The sequence below is a fragment of the Corvus cornix genome, chromosome 1 (assembly GCF_000738735.6).
Source record: "Corvus cornix cornix isolate S_Up_H32 chromosome 1, ASM73873v5, whole genome shotgun sequence".
Taxonomy (NCBI): Eukaryota; Metazoa; Chordata; class Aves; order Passeriformes; family Corvidae; genus Corvus; species Corvus cornix.
This window is the reverse complement of record NC_046332.1, coordinates 109,798,015-109,820,036: the sequence shown is the minus strand read 5'-3', so window position 1 is coordinate 109,820,036 and position 22,022 is coordinate 109,798,015. Positions and strand designations below refer to the sequence as shown.

The following is a 22,022-nucleotide window of genomic DNA, read 5'->3' as shown; positions in this document are numbered from 1 at the left end:
AATTGACTCTTATTTCTGCTACCTTCATAGATGAAGAATAATTACTGCTGTATTTCCTAGGAAACAGCAGTCTAATTATAGTAAGTATGCCTTTAAATGAAGGCTGTTTCTTACCCCAGGAAGTTTGAGGCTCATGTGGAAGACTGGAAAAACTCAAAAGAAAATCTATCCAACCATATACAGCTGTTTTCAGATTAATCAGTTTTCAAAAAAACACAGAAACCAAAACAAAAACCAACAACAACAAAACCAAAGGATTTACCCAATTTTTCTAGGTCTACTAAAGACAGATTTGTGCCCATTTGTGGAGGAGACTGGTACATCTGGCTTTTTTTCTTCACTTTCTTGGGGTTGATCTTTGAATGTTCTTTCTTCGTCTGCATTGGAAGCTCTGTCTGCAGTGGATGGGGAAAGAAATTAAAAAGTGAACTTTGCACAAAAACCACAGCACATGTCCAACAACCTGCAAAACCAGATAGTGAAAAAGCCTTGGGGGCTCCTCTTAATAAAATAAAACTTTAGCTTGAGATGTTCCTCATTATCAGCTCTGGTCTTGATCTACGCTTCCAAAAATATCAGTGACAATATTTAATAATGAAAGGACCTGCAATTTAATTTTGAGGTGTACAGTATCTTCTGTTTGAATGAAAGAATGTTTTCAATTAAAATATTTGTTCAACTAGGACTAAGGTATGGGAAAAATGGCTTAAAGGTATTTTTCAATATATGTATCAAGTAACAAATCATGAAATACCCAATCTGACCACTGACATGATATCAAGAACTTACACATTTGCCAGTTTTACAGCTTCTGAAGCACAGGGATATTGCAGGTGTGTATTTTCCAAGGATTGGGTTTGCACCACGTATTTTTTCCAGTGGCAGTAAACCACTTCCTCTCCTTAAGAACGAGGGGATAAAACTAGGGATAAATGCTACACCCAAAATAGACTACCTAACAAACAGCTTCTGTGCAGAGTGAAGGAGTTAAGTGAGTACAGACCATCAGCCTTCAGGAAAACCTCCTGTTTCTTACACCAGTGGTCCTGTGGTACCCTGCAAGGTACCAGAGCAGCTCTCACACACGGTGCTGTGTTTGGCCAAAACAGACAGACTATTTACTGCACCTAAAAGTGCAGGTGCAGCTTGTTGGAGATACCTGGGCAAAAGGAAGGTCTGAATACCACGTAGCCCCTGCTCCAGCAGGCAGCACAGGAGCTCCCATTTACCTTTCTTCTTGAGAGTTGAAAAAGAAAATCTGAGTGATTTTTACACACCACTATCACAAATAAGAGAGCCAAAGGCAAAAAACGACTGTCTTTAAATCTCTCCATACAGCCAAACCTCCTGGCAGGAGCTGAGAATTATCTTTCAGAGTATCTACTGCTGGGCTTTGCAGGTAAATAACACTGTCTACCTGTTTGGACAGTGAGTTTTTCAGCAGCTCCTATCTCCACAGAGATACTTCTTTCATATAGGCCTTACCTTTCCTGAATATAAATCATTCATAAATCACTGTATAGTAAGGCACAAATAAAGAATTAAAATTCTGATTATACTTACAATTTCCACAGTCAGGAAGAAAATACAAGCCATACACTCAAGAAACAAGGTTTTGAACATATTAAGCACAAGAGAATCCTCCTCATGAGGTCCCTACCTGGGAATTTGTGTAGGATAGACTGTCTGACAACATCTGTTCCAAGATTCGATTGTTTGAAGCGCTTTGCTCTCTCTTCAAAGAACCATTCTCCTGTCACTATCCGTAGCTCTCTGTATGAGGAAAGTTTAAAAAGCCAGAGACACATACCCATTAACAAGCTTGGCAAACCAGAGCTACTGCAGTTCATCAATCAACTGCCATGCTCACAAATTCTGGATAACATTTGCACAGTTCAAAATAAAGTATAAAGTGATTGGTTGTAGAGCTCGGGATAATAGGACACAGCAGAAAAATATTACCTTACTCTGCGAATGGAAAGGAATTTTTAGTAGATGGAAATTTACTTGGCAAAAAAAGTGTTTCAACCACATTTACAAGATTTCTGTAAAAGACACATTACATACTGTCATCCTAGTCTTTTGTGAACTACTCAGTGTCACAGTTTTCAATATCTCCAAAATGACAAGAGACACAGAAAAAACAACAGTGGATTAAGGGAGAAAATCCCCCATCAATCCTTGATGAGTCAGCAGTTCATGGACCCTACGTGGTTATGGACAGATTGCTGCCAGTCCATATATATTTCCAATTTCTAGTTTTATATGCTGACACTATGTGCAGTTTCTCCACATAGCAGTGCTGCTATGAAATAGCTGTGTGTCAGAGGTCCAGAGCAATGAAAATCTGTCTTTGCTGCTGTTCTGGATAGTGCTGCTTCTTATGGCTTCAAATTCTTTTACCTTTGCTAGCAATTAAGAAAACCTGTACTGGCATTGCTGGATTTTTGCTGGGTATATTTTAATGCTGTTTGTTAACCTTTTCCTGAAATAGTTTCATTATGGCACAGCATCACCATTTCTGTTGCCTCACTATGCACAATGGATGGCAAAAAGCTACTAATCATGAATACTCTAATAAAAAGCAAATAAACTAACTCATAAACCCCAAACATTAAAAACTGATTTAGCTCCAGACATGTTCCTGCTTACTGTTCAGTAAGAAAGCATACTTTCAAACCACTACTGGAAAAGAAATCATCCAGTCTCTTGGGCATGAAAATTACTACAGATGGATTTAGAGCACTGATCAATATCTTCCCTATTAAATTATTTCTGAGTCATGCCTGAAAGGAGTCTCACTTGAGAAAATACTAAAAATTACAAAATAACATCCTGACACTGGTGAAAAGACCTTAATATTATCAGTTCATCCTAACCTGTTAATGAAGCATGCATCTTTGCATGACTCACTAAAAAAAAAGTTTGAAAAATCCAAATCCCAAACACATGTCCACAAGCACAGAAACAGATTATTGCCTTATCTTCTTGTTGCAGACTCCTAGTGAAAAAACCCTCCATAATTCATCATCACGATCACTCAGTCATTATGAAAGGTATTAAATAAAATCCTTATGCTTCTACCAGGAATGTTTAAATTACTTCTGTTGATTCCAAACACTGAAAAGGATTCACTTCATTAGAAACTATGCCTGACTTGGCTGGTGTGAAAAATGTTTTTTCTCTGAATGTATATTTTTACAACTCCCTTGCTGCACATACTTCTCTGTGCAGTTATTTTATACCAAGATTTACGGCATATCTAATGTTTTATATCAAACCATAAACCTTCCAGACCTTTCACTACACCATCAAATTCCATTGCAAAGTGAATGACATGTCACATTGCAGTATTATCTGCATAGTTCATTCATTTTTTTCCTCAGTTACTACCAAGTTTTACCATTAAACTCCACAAGTGCTGTTTTCCCCTTGGATGGAGATTTCACCCGTCCCTGATATCTCACCAGAAATACTTAACTTGATCAAGGTCAGAAAGAACACTGCCCACATCCTTATCCAGAGAAGCATCTTCACCCTTCTCCAATCTCAGAGAACCTAAAGGAGGTGTGACCTTCACCCAGGGTTTCAGGAGAGCTGAAGGCTGCCTCACACAAAGCTCCAGGCTTTTACAATCACACCTTGCAATTATTTCCACACACAGCCCTCATGATGACACCCCCATGGGTTTCTGTGGTTCATGGAGGGGCAGCTCTTTGCCACGGGGCCCCTGGAGAACCATCCTCTACATTTTCTGGTAACAGAATGTTAACAGTGATGAGGGAGAGAAATCCTCTCTGGTGCCTCCTGTATCACAGGCTCCCAGGGGCCTTCAGCCTGGGTGGAAGGGTGGCTGAGACCAGTGTGTCTGCTTGTTTCAACATATATAAGTTTTATGGTCTGATCTGGATATTTGGCCCTGCAATAGCAGGACCAAGGGGTCAGGGAGGGTCATGGGGGCTGGAGAGACTGAAGGAGCTGAAGACAAGGGAAGGATAGATGGGACAGCTGTGGAAGGAGACTGGGAAAGAAGCAGATGCAGGACTTCTGGGCACTGCAAGGAGAGATCAGCAGTGGTGTTGTTGGTGGAGGGAGGCCCTCCCTCAGCATCCAGCCCTGGGAGGGGGCCTTCCTCTCCCCCATTCCACTGTGGTATGGGTAACCTGCAGCCTTAGAGCTCACCATCAGTCTCCCTCTCTGTGTCCCCACTCCATCCCATGCCATCTGAACAACCTCTGCTACTCCTCCCTCTGGTACTAGAGCAGCCTACAAGATGGGAAAGGCTGGCACCAGGCTGGGAGTGAGGAAGGAGTGCTGTGCAGAAGCTCTTTCCCTTCCTCTTGCCATCCCTGTACTGACCTGATACTCATCTTCTTCACACATCAGCTGTGCAGGGAAGGGATAGATTAGTTTATTTGGGCAAAAACATTTGATCCCTTTATCTTCTGACAAAGGATAACTAAGCAATCTACTTCTCTTACTAATTTCTCTCTGCCACCTGTAACCTACCACAATCAAACAGCCCCAAATCACACAGCTTGTGCCCTCTTGCTCAGCTGAGGAAGTTCCAGGACATTGCTGGCAAACACAAATTGGACCCCGAGGAAAGAGGAGGGTGCAAATCCCTTCTTCAGGGCTGGGCAGGCAAAGGACTGTGACAGTCACTACACTGACAGAGCTGAACTGTGTGCCCGTTCAGGTAATGATGACAAACTGAACTGCCCACCTTCCTCATTAGACTAATATTATTAATATCTGCATTATCAGTGAGGTGCCAACTCCTCAGCAGGGCTGCTTTGGAGATGCTCACACCCATTCTGCTCTGCCTTCACCAGAAGGATGAGGTCTGAGGTAAAACACAGACAACTCCCTCAACTGAGGCACAAAGCATGGCAAAGAGAGGGAGTATTGCCTTGCTTTATTCAGGTGCTTCACCTTTCTGGCCAGCTCTGTTTGTCCACAGTGAAAGGGAAAAAGCAACAGGCACTGACATCCAGCCATTGTGAGTGCTGCATGAAACAAGAGGCCTCAACCCTCACTTCAGACCTTCATCCTTATTTTCCTCAGTGTTACTGCCTGTCTTGAGATCCTGACTTCAGCTGGCAGACCTTTTTTTTGCAGAAATGGCCTTACCCAATAGATCATTTCTACAAAAATATCACTTTCTAATGAAATAAGGTGAACACCCCCAAGATTTGCAGCTTTGAATTTCTAGTGCATTACTCTTGGGTGTTTTTTTCATGTATACTGAACAACTCACACAAAGACTAGTGTTCATGTTATCTTAATCACTCATACATGTCAGGAGTACCTATTAAGATAATTTTTGTTCTACACATAAATAGAAATTACTTCAGATCAAATGATTGCCTAAGTCTCTGACTTGAAGTTTGAATTTCATAATTGCATTTGACATTCTGAATCAAAAAATGAAGAGCAAGACCTAAACAGCCTTTTAATAATAATGTTATTTTCACGCAATTATGACAAGGGGAGTCTCTTTCCTACTGAGATAGAAGAAAAATTCACTATTTCAGACACAGGATTTAAATGAACCCTTTCTGTCTAAATAACTGTTTCAGGTGAAAAGAAACAAGGGTTTTACTCAACAGTACACTGAGTCAGTGCTTGCAGGTTTGTTTTTGTTGTTTTGTTGTTTGCAAAATGGGCCCAAGGTCCATACTGACTGCATATCATGATAAATGCATGCATTTTCTTTACTTTCTCAGTTTGATGTTGTTCATAATGTTAATATGTATAATTTCTACCAAAACAGCATTTAAACTGGACTTCCAAGATGTTCAACAGATGCTGAAGTCAGTAGCTTTAAAAAGAAGGAAAACAGTGTTAAAAATTATCACAGCAATTTTTGCATGATTGCTCTTTCCTATGCTCAGAACAGCTCGGAAAATTCACATTCAAGCAGTTTAGTACCAAATACTTTAGGTATCTGCTAAAGTCCTTCTACGTTAATTACTGATCCACCTCACACCATCATGTGAGAGGGAGCAGGCTTTGGTCCTGTGCTTCTTCCCCCTCTGTGATCTCCTACTAAACAAATTAACTTTAATGACCTGCTGCTCAGTTTAAAAACACAACATAACCTATGGCCTGCCCCTGGCAAAAAGTCAGATTTTCCACTCTCACCTTTGCAAGGCACTTCACAGTTAAATGCTCAATTAATAATAAAAAAATCCATTTAAGATGGAAAGTCCCAATTTTCACTTTCAATTATTTCTTTAGGGCAAAGCCCCACATTGGTAAAACAGTTTCATCTCCATTTGATCATCCTGTCTAACTTACATCCACAGCAGAGGCAGGAGATTCAGCCTTCCTTCCTTTCCATCCCCTCTTCATCAAGTTATTTTACTTCATCATCAAGAAGAAAATGTGGGAAAAAATGGCAAAACCAAAGGTTGGCTAAAATGCAGCCCATGTTTGAACATACCAAAGCATATACCCTCATCTTTGTATGTATTCAGTTCTGGAGAGTAGTTTCTGTAATATAAATTAATTCCACTCTAAGTTTTATCATGCTGTGAGGCTATCAAACACAAATTTTTGACCCGGTGAAAAGAAGGCAAATTTGCCTAGAAGTTACTAAAATAAAATTATAAGAAATTTGAAAAGCATTTGCATACTAAAACATTGGAAATGCCTCTATTTTTAGGCTCCTAATGGGAATAAATGTTACTAAGAGATACTGATGAATTTTCATGACATGTTAAGACAGCATAATTATTTCAAAGATGAAGACAAACTTCCCATTACTATTTTTTTCTGCTGTAATAGCTTGGGCTACCTAGGCACTTGATATATCAAAGGCAGTGCTCTCAGATACCTAGACACACTTGCAATAAGAAATACAGACAATATCAAGGTGTGAAACATGCCCATCAGAGGACTGCGGGAAGAACTTTATTTCCCTCAATCTATTGATCATTTTGTCTGCCAAATTTAAAACACAAACTGATCATAATTTAGGAAGATGCAGGAGGAAAAAAAGAGATTTTAATGGAAAGTTTCTCTTTTAACACCCATGTTTGAAAACTCCTGATGACCTCTGTTCCTTGTATGCAGGGAATGGAGCAGAAAGCTTCCTCCTTCGAGTGCATCACTACATACAGGCTTGATTTATCTCATTAAATGGTGCAACAACACAACTATCAAACACAATCACATGGATAAGGACTGTCCTGTTCTCTGACCTTAGCTGTAGAACTAAGAATTTGGCTGAAGACTTAGCTCTAATCCTTCTTGACCTGTAAATGCTTTATCTGAAGACTTTGTATTTCAGCTGGTAATAACACCCATGTAGGGCAAAATCCAACTGAGTAATTTTCTCTTTAGGGACATTCAAGGGAGATATCCTTTGACAGTAACTGTAAATTGTAAGACAACTTACATAGAAACCTGTTTGTTATAGTTAAAAATACTGATGAGCCTCTCTCACTATTCACATTCAGAAGTCTTTCCTCAACTTCACTAAATCTCATTTTTTGAAAGCCTTTCAGAATGTAATTAATGTATTGTCATGAGCTTCCCCATCATCATAAGCTGTTTTTCAGGTAAGTCTGTCTCTGGAGAAATGGCAGATGAAATGCTCTAACTATTATTTTATAGAAGTCATATTCTCTTGTTGCCAGATGATGTTCTGATTGACAGATGAACAAAGAGACTCTATTATTAAATGAACTGGCATCTCACCCCTACAGCCACCACCATGTTACTATGTTGTGTTTGGGGTTTATTTTAATTTATTCAGATAATAATATTGTGCTTTACCATATATTTATAAAACTAGCACCTTAAAATTACTGTTTATCAAACAAAAGTCAGCATGCTTGCAGTTTGCTGTCTCTTTTTTTTTTTTTTAAACTTGGTAGCTGGACATAAATCCACCGTAAATGTTAAAGCAACAAAATGCTCTTTCACTGTACTACAGGTATCCCAAACTCCAGTGTCAGGACTGGATAGGCAGGACTCAAAATCTCAGAGGGAAAGAAAGGTCAAAATGTATTAAATGAAGCAACAGGCAGAAGCTGACTGATATTACCTAAATTCTTTTTATTGACACAAGTTGTTTCAGCAACCATTTTGGATTATCTGTGTAATTCAAGGGATTTCTGCAGTAATTTCTGCAGTATTTTTCTCTTTGAATGAACACACTCCCCACCCAGTACCAGACCTTCTCCTCTGACATCAGATGTACCAATTAGGTTTTCCAACAGTCCTGAAGAACTTCTGGACATATTCCTGCAGATGTAACTCCTGGCTATGTAAGAGGGCTTGTACACTATGACCATCACCTTAAATAGCACTTAAAAGACACTCTTGAGTACAATTTGGGGAGCACAGCCATGAACTAGTACAGCAGCAAAACTGTTAAGAGTTCACAAAGGCCATAAACATTTCTCCCTGACTTTTAAGGGTGCCACAGTCTGTATGACAACAGACATACACATCATAAGAACAGTATAACCCTGTCCTGCCAATGGAACAGCTCAGCAGGGGCTAGAGTCTACACAGATATCAACATAATCAAGGCTGCAAAAAGAGGGACAAACATTAAAGTTTTCCAACACTCTTTGGAAAGCCAGTATCATGGTAAAACAGTCCAATTTGACAGACACAAACACTGTATGCAGATCAGTGCCACAGAGCTAAAAGATTTTTCCACTCCTCCTGCCTTTTGTTTGCTATTTGTAAAGCATAAATATCTCTTAACACTGGATTATTTTCTTTTCCTTGCCTTTTGCCTTTTCATCTTGTCAAAGGCCCTATTTGCATTAACTTAATCAGCTCCTCCATCAACTGTAATTCAAAAAAAGCCTAAAAATCCTGATTCCCCCTGCATTTCTCACTTGGGAGAAAAGCTGAACTGAAATAATTTAAAGGAGAACTATGCAAAATGATGTAACTGAAATGCCTTTCCCAAACTTCCATCTCCATACTGCCCACACAGGAGATCATCTCTTGGTGTACTCACAGCAATGTGAAAGACATTTCACATGTCATTAACTGTCATATAGTCTTGCAGAAACATTGCATATGAACAAAAAGAAAGGAGAGAGAGAGCTTTCAATTTCATAAAGATACTCAACACGGGCAGAACTTCAGCACTTGCAAGGTTTAGCACTTTGCAAGCAAATTACACCATGGTTTGTAACAACCTAAAGGCGAGTTTCAACCAGAATGAATTGTCAAGGTGTTTGCTAAGACCACTGCTTGGCACACAGAATTGCAGCACAATCAGGAGAAGCAGAGACCATGTTTTGAGAATTTGCCTCACCCATCTTTCAGCCCCAGGACCATCTTTATTGATGTCATCATCCCCAAGAGAGGTTGATCCAACCTGTTTTAAACCAACATTCTGCAACCCTTCCAAGTTATGTCAGTGTTCATACTATCTAACCTATATCCTTTCACTGCAATTTAAGTATCACATTACTTCTCTTACCCAAAGAGAGGTCATAGAGCAGCCTGTAAGTGGCTTTCTGTAGATTTAAAGCTCAGGTGTTTTCAGTTTCTCTTGCCTAGGCCAAACACTTGTGACTCCTTCCATTGCTCTGGACATCCTGTGTGCTAAACTTCATTATTTTCTGCTGAACTTTCTCCAGGTGGCTGATATGAATTGTGATACACGGAAATGGGCAGGTACTCTACATAAAATAGGATTTTAGCATGTATTTTGCAGGCCATAATTTGGCTTGTACCTCATTGTGTGATGCTCAATTTTTCTGCAGTGGAAAATTCTGTTGATTCATGTTCAGCTTTTATGCAGTACAATACCCAGATCCTTTCCTAAGGAACAGCTGCATAAGCTGGCTTTATCCTCATTTTATGTTTCTGCAGCTGCTTTTTTTTCCCAAATGCAGTACTTCCACATGCCCATAGGGAGCCATCACTTGCTTTACCTTTAAACCACTTCTCTAAATTCTAATCATCCCTTTGAAACCTAATCCTGTCCTTCAGCATGCCTGGAGCTCCTCTCAGTTTTTTTTGTCTCCTGCAGGTGTAACTGGCAAACTCATCTGTTGCATCAAGGCCCTTAACTAAAATATTTAACAGTAATAAGCCAGGAAATACTCTGCTCTATATCGCTGGGGTTTTTTAAAAGTTTTTTATTGTTTGTACATGTGGTGCTTTTTTGGGTTTGTTTGTTTGTTTGGGGGTTTTTTTGGCTTCCTTTTCTTGAGATTTTTCAACAGTGAAATGTCTGCAACCTCACTGAAAACAGGGCTTTATAATTTTCCAGGCAGGTCTGCAATCACACTGGCAGAATTTATTCCAGGGCACAGCTACCCTGATTTGTCAGCCTATTAATATGGAACAAGAGAAAGTATCAAAAGGTTAGCTTCAGCCAAGTTATAAGACATCAACAAGTCCTCCTCTGTCACCCTATCAAAGATGGAAATTAAATTGGTTTTGACATTATTTGTTCTTGAGCCTGCTCTTACTCATCATCCTGTCACCTTGTCTCGGCTTTCAAACAACACAGCTATCATTTGTTTCAATGTTTTTAGAGAAATTAGAGGTAGTGTGGCAGGGTCAACAAACCTCTTGTTCTTTTCTTCATTTTTAAAGTGTAGGATTGTGTTTGCTGTTCTCAGTGCTGTCATCTCACCTGCACCCCATCACTTCTGAAAGGCACAATACTGACATCATCTCAGGAACCGCCTGAGGCAAAATATAAGGAGCTTAGCCAGGCCCTCACCAAATAAAAATCATTTCACAAATCAAACACTTGAACATTTTCCTCTGAAGAGGTGAGACACTGTCCTTTGGATGTGCCTGCAGAAGAGGTTAAGACATCTACTTAAAAATTGATGCAGACTTCTAAAGGTAAAGATAGAAGACACAAACCCTAAAATTTATGTCCTGCTGTATTAATTTTTTGCTGTATTAATTTTTCACTGTCTAGGTAGCCAAAGGCTTGACATAGCTAGCAATTTGGGTTCACTCCCTGAAACAATTTACAAAAAGCCTTCCCTTTCTGATCTCATTAGTTTGATGGTCTGTAAAAAAAAATATCCCTTCAATTATATTTTTATCATCTTTCTTGTATCATCCAATCCTTGCATCAGGATACATAACTGAGTTTTGCTGCCCAACACATTCCTCCCTTCCTTCCTGGTTATCTCACCAAGTCAAGCTAAAAAAATCCCATATTACCAAACTAATCAGGTGAATTATTTTTCCAAGTATACACCAAGTCTTTGGGAAACAAGCTAGTTGAAACTGGCTTGGAATTGTGAAATAAAACCCCCAGACAAGCTTCTCCCCTTGTATATTCTATGCCTGCACTTTTGTGCTGAGGGGATGTACAATGGTAGCAGCAGCCCAGAATCCCTGACACAGCTGTAACCTCCAGAAGTGGTTGTGGAAACTGCCCAACTTACGCAATCTTGGCACACACCGAGCACCTCCAGTGCCCGTCAGCGCCCACCACGCGACACGTGCTGCAGACCCGGAGTTTGCAGGTCTGGCACAGGTCTCCCCTGTCAAAGATCAAGCCCAGGCTTTTCTGGCAGCGAAAACAGACCCTGCTGTTGTCCTGTTGAGAGTGGCTGTTTCCACCTTTCCTTCTCACTTCCAGAAGCTCATTTTTCAATTTCCTAGAAGTAAAAAAAATAAAGTCTTTTAATTTGGAGATTCAACTCGATGATTTGTAAGAAACTTTTAACAGATTAAGATTTTGTGCTAAAAATACAAGATATGAGTGAGTACTTTTTTGTTGTTGTTGTATTTGCTGTATTTCTTTACACACACACGACACAGAATAAATCTATCCTCCAGCTGTCAGACATGCAGTCAAGAGGAAAATCTGGTAGATCACTATAAGAAACTGCAGATGCTGAGCAGTTCTGGACAATTGATAAACAATCTTTGCTTGTCCCTCATCAATAATTCTAGTCATGGTGAGCCCAGCTTAACAGCAACTCAGAACTATCAGCACATCCACAGAAGGAAAAGAAGAAAATCTTTCCTGCAATTAGTGTGCATTTAATAATATGCCAGTGCAGAGTTAGTTAGGAGTACATATGCAATTCTGCACCAGTTATTCAAAGCCTTAAAAGAGCCCAAACCAAAATATCTAAATAGGTAATGGTGTCATGCTGTGATGCCTCAATCAAAGTAAAAAAGGAGAATGCCAGTTTAAATAGTGTGACTTGCAGACCTTACCAGTTCTACCACTGACTCTACAGAATAAAAATACTTGTGTTTAATACGTAATTTTGAAGTCTGCAGTTTCAATGGCACATGAGTTGGGTCCTTAACAAGAAAATAACCGTGAGATGTAACTAAGCTCAGTGGCTGCTCAAGATTTACATGTTTACAAGTTCTTCAAGATTTACATGCCTGGGTCTCCATTACCCACCCTTCCCTATGCTGTCTTTCATGCCCACCATCAGCCAGGAGCCCCCAAAGTCCCTCAGTCATGAAGCACTCCAGCTCACTGAAATCATAATCTCTGCACACACATAGATGCTTTAAGGTGGATTTAAAAAACCTGCTGCCACCTTCACCTAAAGATCAGTAAAAACGTGTCAGAAGAATAACACATGGAAGATAAAACAAATAAATGATTGCAGGTTGCAGCCCAGTAAAGGAGACCAGAAACACTGCTTGGGCCACCAGGGAGTCAGCTCTGACAGAATTAGGTTATTTATGGATACACTGCCTTGCTAAAAGGTTGGCCAGCCTTTTGCTTCCCACTGGGATGCCATGAACAGCAGCTGCTCTGCAGCCACCTGACCTGTGGATGCTCAGCCTCTGACAGCTTTAGAAAAAGGGCATGTCCAACACCTCCAGGCAGCATCTTCAAATCCCAGTCAAGGGTTTTCCTCTGCTGGCCTCTATCCAAAAGTGAGTTCTTCATCCAGCCTTAGGCCCTTCTCTCACATCCAATCCAAAAAACCTTTCTCTCATGCCCGGGCCTTCAAAAGTCTGTCCAGGCTTCACAAGCTTTCTTGGTACTTTGCTAACTGTTCTTGCAGTTTATTGATTGCATCTTACATCTCCCTGCTTCCTGCAGAGATGCTTTTTGTTCCAGGCACGTGTCCATTTCCTTCTGTGAGTCAGCCAGCTCTAAATGCGCTGTGAACACTGCCAGCAGTGCTGGGTGTTGCCACTGGGCACAGGGAAGGGAGATGATCTCTATTTTTGCCTTGGATCTCCCTTCCAAGCAAGTCTGCCTTCAAACATTAAAAGAGAACTCATCTGCTTCTTCTGGACTGAGAACCAGAGGCAACCCCACCACCAGAATGGTCTAGTTCACACAATTTTCAAAAGAGACACGACATCTATCCACTTGAATAACAAATACACCTTTAGGTCCTTGTAAAGACATCTAATTACCACGGTGTTTATGGTCACTCACATCTCACCAAACATCAAACACTCACAAATGCTTGATGATTTACTGTCACCCCACCAGCAATGGGAATTTGTCAGAGATAAAGTGCTGTGCTACAGGGCCACTTCAAGTACCAGCTGACATTAGGGACATTTGTTAAGATTGATTGTGCTTTCACACAGTGAGAGGGATTGCAGCACTTTCAATCTTCGAAAGGAAAGTCCGATTCACCTTGCCCTGCACTTTCACAATGATCTCAGGAGCTGGGATTCCTGAGGACCTGTCTGACCTGTAAGGACTGAGGCCAAGAAGGTGTTGTGCACATTGGCCTTTTCCACATGCTTTGTCACTAGGTCCTCTCTTCTATCCAGCAGCAGGTCCACACCTTTCCTAGCCTTCCTTTAGCCTCCATTTTCCCAATTACAATGTTCTCCTGTCAATCTCACCTAATTTGATGGCCAAACTGGAGCACCACTTCTTTACTTGATCACTGGTCATTCTCTCTCTACCTCATGTTTTTCATGGCCTCCTGTCAAAACTGTGACTTTTTATACAGCAGAACTGCCAATGAATGTTCAACAGAGAGTCTTTGGGAGACAATCGTACTTTCATTTTTTATTCAGGTTTGAAAAGATTTGGTCAATCACATACTAAAAAAGTAAAGAGGCACAAATAATTCATTTCCAGTTTCTTTTGGCACTTGAGTGTCTGCATGCAAACCAAACACCTGATCCTTGCCTAAATGTCAGGGTAACTCAGAAGCTGAATATTGTTAAACTTCAAATCTCACAATGGTTAGAATACTATGCACTAGCAAAGGCTCATTTTTTCATAACAAATTTATTTCCAGTGGCTTATTTTTACTTGAAAAATTTAAATCAATCATGACCCATTGCATTTCAGGAACTTGACAGGCAGTTATTGGCAGATTGGCAGTTGCCATCTTTTTGGCAATTACCACTGTGCCCTGCGGACTGCATCCAGGTGTCCAATGGTGAAACATAACTTCCACTGAACTTCTTCTGCTCCATCCTTCTCCCCATCCCCACCGTAACTTTTAGGCCATTTTGTGCTTAGTTAGAAGTATTATTGGGCACAAAATCTGTTTTAAATAGTTCCAATTTAAAATTAGGAAATCTCTATCAGTCCAAACCAAGAAACATTTAAAAAAAACCAACTTGCTTAGAGATCCACATTTTGAAAAGCTTATCAATATTCTTTTGACATTAAAAAGGCATTATTCCCACTATCCAGTAGTGGTGATTGCAACAGCATTTCCCACTGCTTATGCGATACACAATCCAAAATTCTTATCAGGTGATAGCTGATCTGCTAACAGTGTAAATTCCGAGAAGTGTTTGTTTTCTTATTTTTGAATACAAATTGCTTTTGATGACTTCCAGGGAACCGAGAGAAAATATATCAACCCACTGTTTATCCACTCAATTAAACAAATAAAAGAGAAAAATTAAAAAGCAAGCAAAGAGTACATGGACAGATACACTGGATATGAACCTTCATTAGAGATCCCCTATATTATTTGTTGAGCTGAACTACTGATTGACTGCAACAAATATATTCATATCTTAAGAAAATAAAAAATTAGGTGTCTCAAGGGCTAGGAAGATCAGGAGGAGGTGGGTGAGTTATCAGAAAAAATCCATCATTGTAGCAGTCCCTAAACAAGCACAGCTGAGCTGCACTGGTTACACTGTACTGAAAAGGGGTAACAGGTACAGCCTGTAGCTGCACTGACTTACCACTACATTTATTTCCCAAGGCAGGAACCAGCTGGATTATAAATACCCTTATACCAATTATAAACATCCTTTTGCAAGTCTAACATTTGCACTCTCCATAATTTTAAAGCAATACATTTAAAGACTGAGTTAGATATGCTTAATCGTAAACATTAAACAAGAATTAATCTTTATCAATCTTCTCCTAGTAATATGAAAGAGAAAATAAAACTCAGCAGAATCCAATTTAATAGGCTTTTGGAGAAAAAGAATCCTATAATTCTCTGAAGTTTCTAAACCTTCTATTACAAGGGCTGTTTGATAAAAGATAGCTATTAAAAATAAATTTGATTCTGCCAAGGCTAATAGAATACGTAGCCATTTTTCTAAACTATGAATTTATATTGAGAGCCCTCTACTGTCTGAGAAAATATGTTAAGCACATTGGGGAAGAGTTCTGTTGTAACCAGTATTCCAGGTAACACTGAGCCAATTAACCTGAGTCCTCCCAAAGGTGGCCTAAAAGGTCCATGTAAAATATCACAGAAGGAAAAAAACCAAAACCCCCCGACCAAATAAACCAACTCCAGAATTCATAGCTCTTGGCACAGTTGCCCATCAGCTACCAAAGGCACAGGAATCCCTAAAAAAGTCAGGTTCTTCCCTACAGATGAAGAGCTATGAGGCAAAAGTGCTGCACAATGCAGCCTCCAGAGATGAAATATTCTCAAACCCCTATAATGCTGCAAGGAGGAAGCAATGAGAAGCCTTAAAAGATCCATTTTTTATTAAAAGTAAACTTTACCCCAGAGAACATTTATTCCCCAAAAGTAAAATGGCTATTCTGCTGCAAGAGGCAAGACATTCACTACCCAAGCCATTCACTTAAATGAATGCCATTATTTCCTTTAACTCTGTAGCCATTATCCACTTGCTTTAATTTAGGTAACTTTTTCTTTTAATACCAAACTGACTGGTTTGGATGCTTTTTTCCAATTCAGTAGGATTTTAGAAAACTTTTTATTTTGAAATTTTTTCTACCTCATCTTCTCTCCATTAAAAAAAACCCCAAAACTGTTGAATGTAATAGCATACATAATTCCTGAGTTTGATTTTCAAATTTCTCCTGGATCTTCTTCCTCCCCATTTCAAAACCTGTTTTCCTCTGAAGATGTAGAGCAGCATAATCCAAGGATACCTAATTTTATTTTGCCATTCTAAATTGCCAGAGTTCAAAGAATCATAAAAAATTGAATTAAAAATAAAAAAGGGCAATCCTCCCACTCCCTCAATCAACTAAAATTAAAGAATTTAGCAGAAAAAAAAAAGTTACTCTTGCAGAGATTCATAGAAACATTCTTCTGCTGAATCTGTGCAGCCATTAACTCACATACTAGAGATTTTTTCTGTGCAGGAACTGGTATCAACTTACTTCTGGAATAGGAGAAAGGCAAGTTCCTTTCCAGACTGATTCTCAGTACCTTCTCCAAATTCAGACAGATTGCCTTCACTGTCTGGCACAGTATGCAGAAAAAAATAGTAAATATTGTTGAGAATTCACAAAAAGAATTGTGAAATTACCAGCTTCCATTGAGATCTCCTTGCATTGTAAAATCTAAGTACCTGAAGTATTTTTAATAAGCACGGGTTTTCATATTTTGTTAATGTAACAGATCAACCTGATAAAAACTGTGTTAAGAACAGCCAGGTATGGAGTTACATTGGTGACAATGCAAGGAAACAAGCAAAGAATGCAGTTGCAAAGAAAAAGAGATCTGGCATAAGGAATAGCAGAATAGAGCCCAGTGAAAAAAAGGAAAGGAGGCATGGGAACTGAAATTATACTGGATATCATAATGATGATGAACTTCCATAGATGAAACTTTTTCTGGGTAACTCATTCACTCATCCTCTCAAAAATGGTTACTAAGATTTAAAAAAAAACAAACAAAAAAAGGGACCAAAAAAAATCCGAAACAAATCCCCTGTTGGTTTCTTACTAGTCTTCAATAAAATAGACTGCACTCAGCATATGAGAATTAGTCACCATCAGAAGTTCTTTCACCACCGGAGGATCATGGCTCTCAAAGAACACAAGACAACAAAACAGGCACCTCTACCCTTAGAGTGCTGGCAACAGTAACTACTCTTGGTGGAATAGTCTCCGATTCAAAGAATAACAAGGTGTTAAACTGTGTTAAATACGCCTCACAAATGGCTGAGCTGCCAGACAGGAACTTGGCAACTTCCCATACAGGTACAGATGGCCAATGCGCTTTAACACGAGGGCTCTCTCCTTCAAATATTTATAGGCAGTTTTGCAAAAACACAGACCATGCACCAAACTATGTATGTTATCCTACAACCATTGTGCTTATAAATTTGGCCAAATGTATATTCAGCAGAGGAGTCAGTTCCCATTCCCAGTCCTCAAAGTCCGTCTTTTTTTCTAAAGCACTTGCCTGTAGCTACCACATGGTGGTATCCACGCAAACAATTTCTCCTGTATTAATACCCTGAATTGCTTCCATGGATCTCTTTGGACTGGTAAGGAGATGCCATTTTAGTCAGATGAAAAGACAGGAATCCTAACTTTCCTCATCAATACAGATCTGGGGCTGGTGAAATTCTTACACAACTTCTGGCAACCTAAATGCTGAGGGAGAGGTTCAAGCAACCCATTAAAGCCTTTTCCTTGGACAAAACTGGCAAGTTCATTCTGTGCTTTCTCAGTACAGCAATTATTACTCTGATGTCTCCTCTAAAAGCATGGCATTCATAGCTTTGCTCCATAAAGAATGGAAAGGAACTTTGTATTTTTAAACTTAAGAAAATAGTTAAGGTAAGAATTAATGATTTTACTCAAATATTCTTAGAAATTGAATAAATCCTGATGGTAATTCAACTGACATCAAAAGCATCATAAAGCAATGTTTAGAACCCTGTAGGTTATTTGCACAAGTAATCTATTAACAACTTCAAATCAATATTCAATTGAAACTTCCAGTCATGCTAGATGCACACTTAGAGTTAAGAACATAAACAACAATCTTTACGAAGGAGGTTGATTGTTTGCATTACCAAAACCAGACTCCAGAAAAAGAACTTGCTGCCCTCTGTTTCTCTCTCATGTGGGTGAAATAATTGTGCATTAAACAAAAATACAAGAAGAGCCACCTGCACTCCAGAACACGAGTATGAGCAGTGATATTAAAAACAACCTTAACAATTTCGTTATTAGAACATCCTCCTAGATTTACCATTACCTTCACAATGAATAGAAAGGCCTCTTTAAGTTAAAATGGCTTTTGAAAACTAATAGGAAGAGAAAAAAAAAACAATTACGAAGATAGATTCAGAAAGAGTAGAACAGGATAATAAAAATTCTTCAGTAGAATGTACAAGTAAACATCTTCCCAGAGTGGAAAATGCCTTGAAAATAAATACAAAAGGACTTGCTCTTTTGCAAAGTGCTTCAATAAAGTACATAACAGATTGTACCAAAAGGAATTTTGAAGACAACACATGTTCCTCTGGAGTATGCTTATAAGCCATGATTGCAGATCCTTGACAAGTTGTACTGAGAAAGAAAAATTTAAAAGTCTCCTAGGAAGCAGTTAACCATCCAATTCTTTATATTTTTTATATCCTGGAAATCTTTCATTCCACTGCTATCAGGCAAAGTATGGTCTAGTGACAATAAATTTGAAGCCAATTGGTTCATACACGGTGCTAGAAGTATGCATAAGCGCCATAGTTCATAATTAGTTATTCTAGTCAGCATTGTATTTCAGATTAACTTGATTTTGAGCATCTTCTTAGGGTGCTTCTTACATTTTTACCAAAATACTGATAAGCCAATACCACCTGTGACTTCACTGAACTGTACCCTCCAGAAGTGCCTCAAGTTCCCAGACTCAGCAGGTTTGGCAGAGTGAATTCCAGCAATGCCATAAAAAGCAGAAAATTTTGGGGGTTAAGACATCATGTTAATAAAAAACAGCAACAAAAAAACCCCCAAACTAACCAAACAAAAACCAAAAAACCAAAAAAACAACAACAAAAAAACCCACAAACAAACAAACAAAACCCCACAAAACCTCAGGAGTTTCAACTTTGCATTTGAGACTGAGAAATGACAATAGTAGAAAGGAAAGCCTTCTGGGGCTTTAGGAAGCCAGTGATCTGATACGCTCCATACTGATGACTTTGACAGGTGACTATTGGCACATCACACATTTCCAAGGCCACCACCTCAGAAAATCAAAATACTTAATTAAAAATTTTAATCTTATTACTAAATAGAGCCGAGTGCCTGGAACAAACAGTGCTCCATCTGTTTTCTTCTTCATCTCACAAACCACTAAGAAGGCAAAATGATTCATTTGCCCACACCACCTTAAAGAAACTCCTTTCCTTCCAGTCTGGCAGCAGCAGAAGCAGCCAGTTTTCACCTCCTCCTTTCAGATGAGCCACTGTGTTCCCTCAGGTAAATGGGCTGCACACCAACATTGCACTTAGACTTGCTTCAGTTGAAGGCAAAAAGCTTCCAAAACCTGTGGCTAATTCTGCATAGATTTCCAAATAATAGTTTTGCACAGTAGAAGCCTCAGCAGGTGCTGAACATACATCTTTGCAATGTCTACAATGTCTTTGAGCAATGTCTAAAATGTTTTTAGAAAATCCAAGGGAAGAACAATGCAGTCTGGCATTGGAATTCATGGACAGAAACCAGCAAGGACAGGAAATTTTCCCTCTATCATCCATTATACTCAGCAGCCTCGCCAACACCGAGTGCTGCATCCATCCACACCAAGCTTCTTTCTCAGAACCAGAACTGTATGACAGTTTAAAAGGGCAGTGGGGGGAAGTGAAAGGAAACAGCAAAACCATCCTGGAAAAGCACAGGAACCTTTGCAGAGCTGATACTTAGCTGAACTAACTCAAACTGAGCCTTCTAAAACTGCTGACTCAGCCTGCCTCCACACATTGAACTTTGGTTTTTACTTTTCTGAATAGAAAAAGAACACATGGACTCTATTAATACCCTGAGACTCTACTTCTCCAAACAGCGACTTTTGAGAAAAATACCTGAGATTTTAAATTTTATTTATTAGTAAATCTAAGTCATTTGAAAAATGAAGAGTCCCTCCTCCCTAATCTGTAAGCACCACAACAGAAAGAAGAAGGACACCACCTTGCATTTGTCCCATGCTGTAGGGAGTCCTGAACAGAGTCAGATACCAAATCTCCTTCCCTCTGACACCTTCCAAACTTCTCCCCTGTAGTCAGCTCTGAAGGCAGACCCTGTGTGCAGCTCCTCCCAGAGGAAGAGAGTTCAAGAGCCCTACTAAAGCTTTCCATCCACAGGGGGAGATTCAGCCAAACTGGACTAAATCTACAGAATCTGAAATTTAAAAGTGACTGCTGCATATTTTTGCATTTGTTATCTTCCTTACGCTTTTGTCTTGAAGCAATGGACATGATTTTTGTTTACAGAGAACCACGCTAGCAAACAATTTTCTTTTTAATACACTTCACTTGAATTTATGATTAACTGTGTTATCTCCCAACACTCATCCTCGTGTGAGGCATATAGAAAACCCTCACTGGGTACCACAAATATATGTACCAGCTGTATTTTTAAAAGCAATAACAAAAAGAGTTACCTTATTCTTTTATCTTCAACTTTTTTCAAGTACTCATCTCTCTTCAATACTCCCAATATTGTTTCCCTCTCATGTTCCAACAAAAATGACAAATTGATGATCTCCAAGTGCTTTGTCATGATCCTTCAACAGTCACTCTGCCAGTGATCACTTTACCCAATCAATTCTTCCAATGATTTATTTGCACAAGTCCAAAGACACGTTTGTGTCAGAGTTACAGGATCCAAGCAGTCAAGAGGTATTTTGAAAAATGCTTCTTTAAATTAACTGTGTGTCAAGATTGTATTGCTTTTCCTTCCAGCTACACAAGAAATAAACATTTGTCCTTTGTTTCTTCCTCGAGAAAGGCAGTCATTTTCCTGGTTATTGAATGCCCTTGGGTCCTGGCTGATGCTCACTGCAGGCCTTCAGATGGCATCCATCACAGCTGCAGAATCAGCTTCCTGAATAATTGTAGTTTGGAGCCACAAAATCTCTGGGTATATTTATATCAAACTCCCTGAAAGTCAAAAAAAAAAGTCTGGGTGATTTTGAAATTACCATCAGAGTCTGCTTTGACAAAGGCTAAATCTAGTAAAGGTTTGGAAGCCACTGAAGAATGGCCTGCAGGCTTACCAGGTTACCTCAGGGGCAGCTTATACACAACTGGCATAAAGTTTGGTGGTTTTTTCTAGTAGAAGAGTAAAAAATCTCATTGTTTCTGCAATACAGATCCAATTCTCAGTGTCACTTTTATCAGGAAATGGGACAGGAAGGTGATACACAAACTGAAGCACACAAGTTAATTCAAGGCAGAAATACAAGTCAGGATTGCCAACTATGAACTTCTTATCACTGAAAATTGGGAAACAAGCAAACCATAGATAACTATGGTTTTGGTTAGATTGCTACCTTAGACATGCAACAGCAAAGTAATAAAAACACACATGGAAAAAAATATATTTTTATTGTCTGCATTTATTTTAATAGAAAAAAAACCAAAACACCACCCCCCTCCCCCAAAAAAAACAAACCCAACAAACCTCCCAATGCTGGACCATTAAGTTTGTTCTTAAGTTCTTGAGGAAGGTGTTTCTATTCATACCATAAGATCGAGTTACTTGTAAGCAAAAGGAAGAAATCCAACACGGGAACTGTTCTTTGTTACTATCAAGAAGGTCAAGTTCTTCCTTGAACTGCCTAGAAAAATGCCTGGTGAAAACAGTACTTTCAACCCAAGCAGATCCTAACATCAGCAGACTGGGGAGCATGGGG

At 39.3% G+C, this 22,022-nt stretch overlaps 1 protein-coding gene across 6 annotated transcripts in view; it reads right to left on the bottom strand.

Moving 5' to 3' along the window:
- Positions 1–22,022, bottom strand: part of SYTL5 (synaptotagmin like 5) — an 83,964-nt gene that overhangs the window by 36,421 nt on the left and 25,521 nt on the right. For 5 of the 6 annotated variants that reach the window (XM_010394545.4, XM_010394547.4, XM_010394549.4 and 2 more), the window contains 4 exons: positions 20,769–21,267; positions 11,403–11,618; positions 1,661–1,773; positions 263–395 (listed from right to left, as the gene is read on the bottom strand). In XM_010394545.4, the coding sequence (XP_010392847.1) occupies positions 263–395; positions 1,661–1,773; positions 11,403–11,618; positions 20,769–20,887 (581 nt within the window). In that variant the 5' untranslated portion in view covers positions 20,888–21,267. The remainder of the gene's footprint in view (positions 1–262; positions 396–1,660; positions 1,774–11,402; positions 11,619–20,768; positions 21,268–22,022) is intronic. The other variant, XM_039552124.1, reaches the window with a different exon arrangement.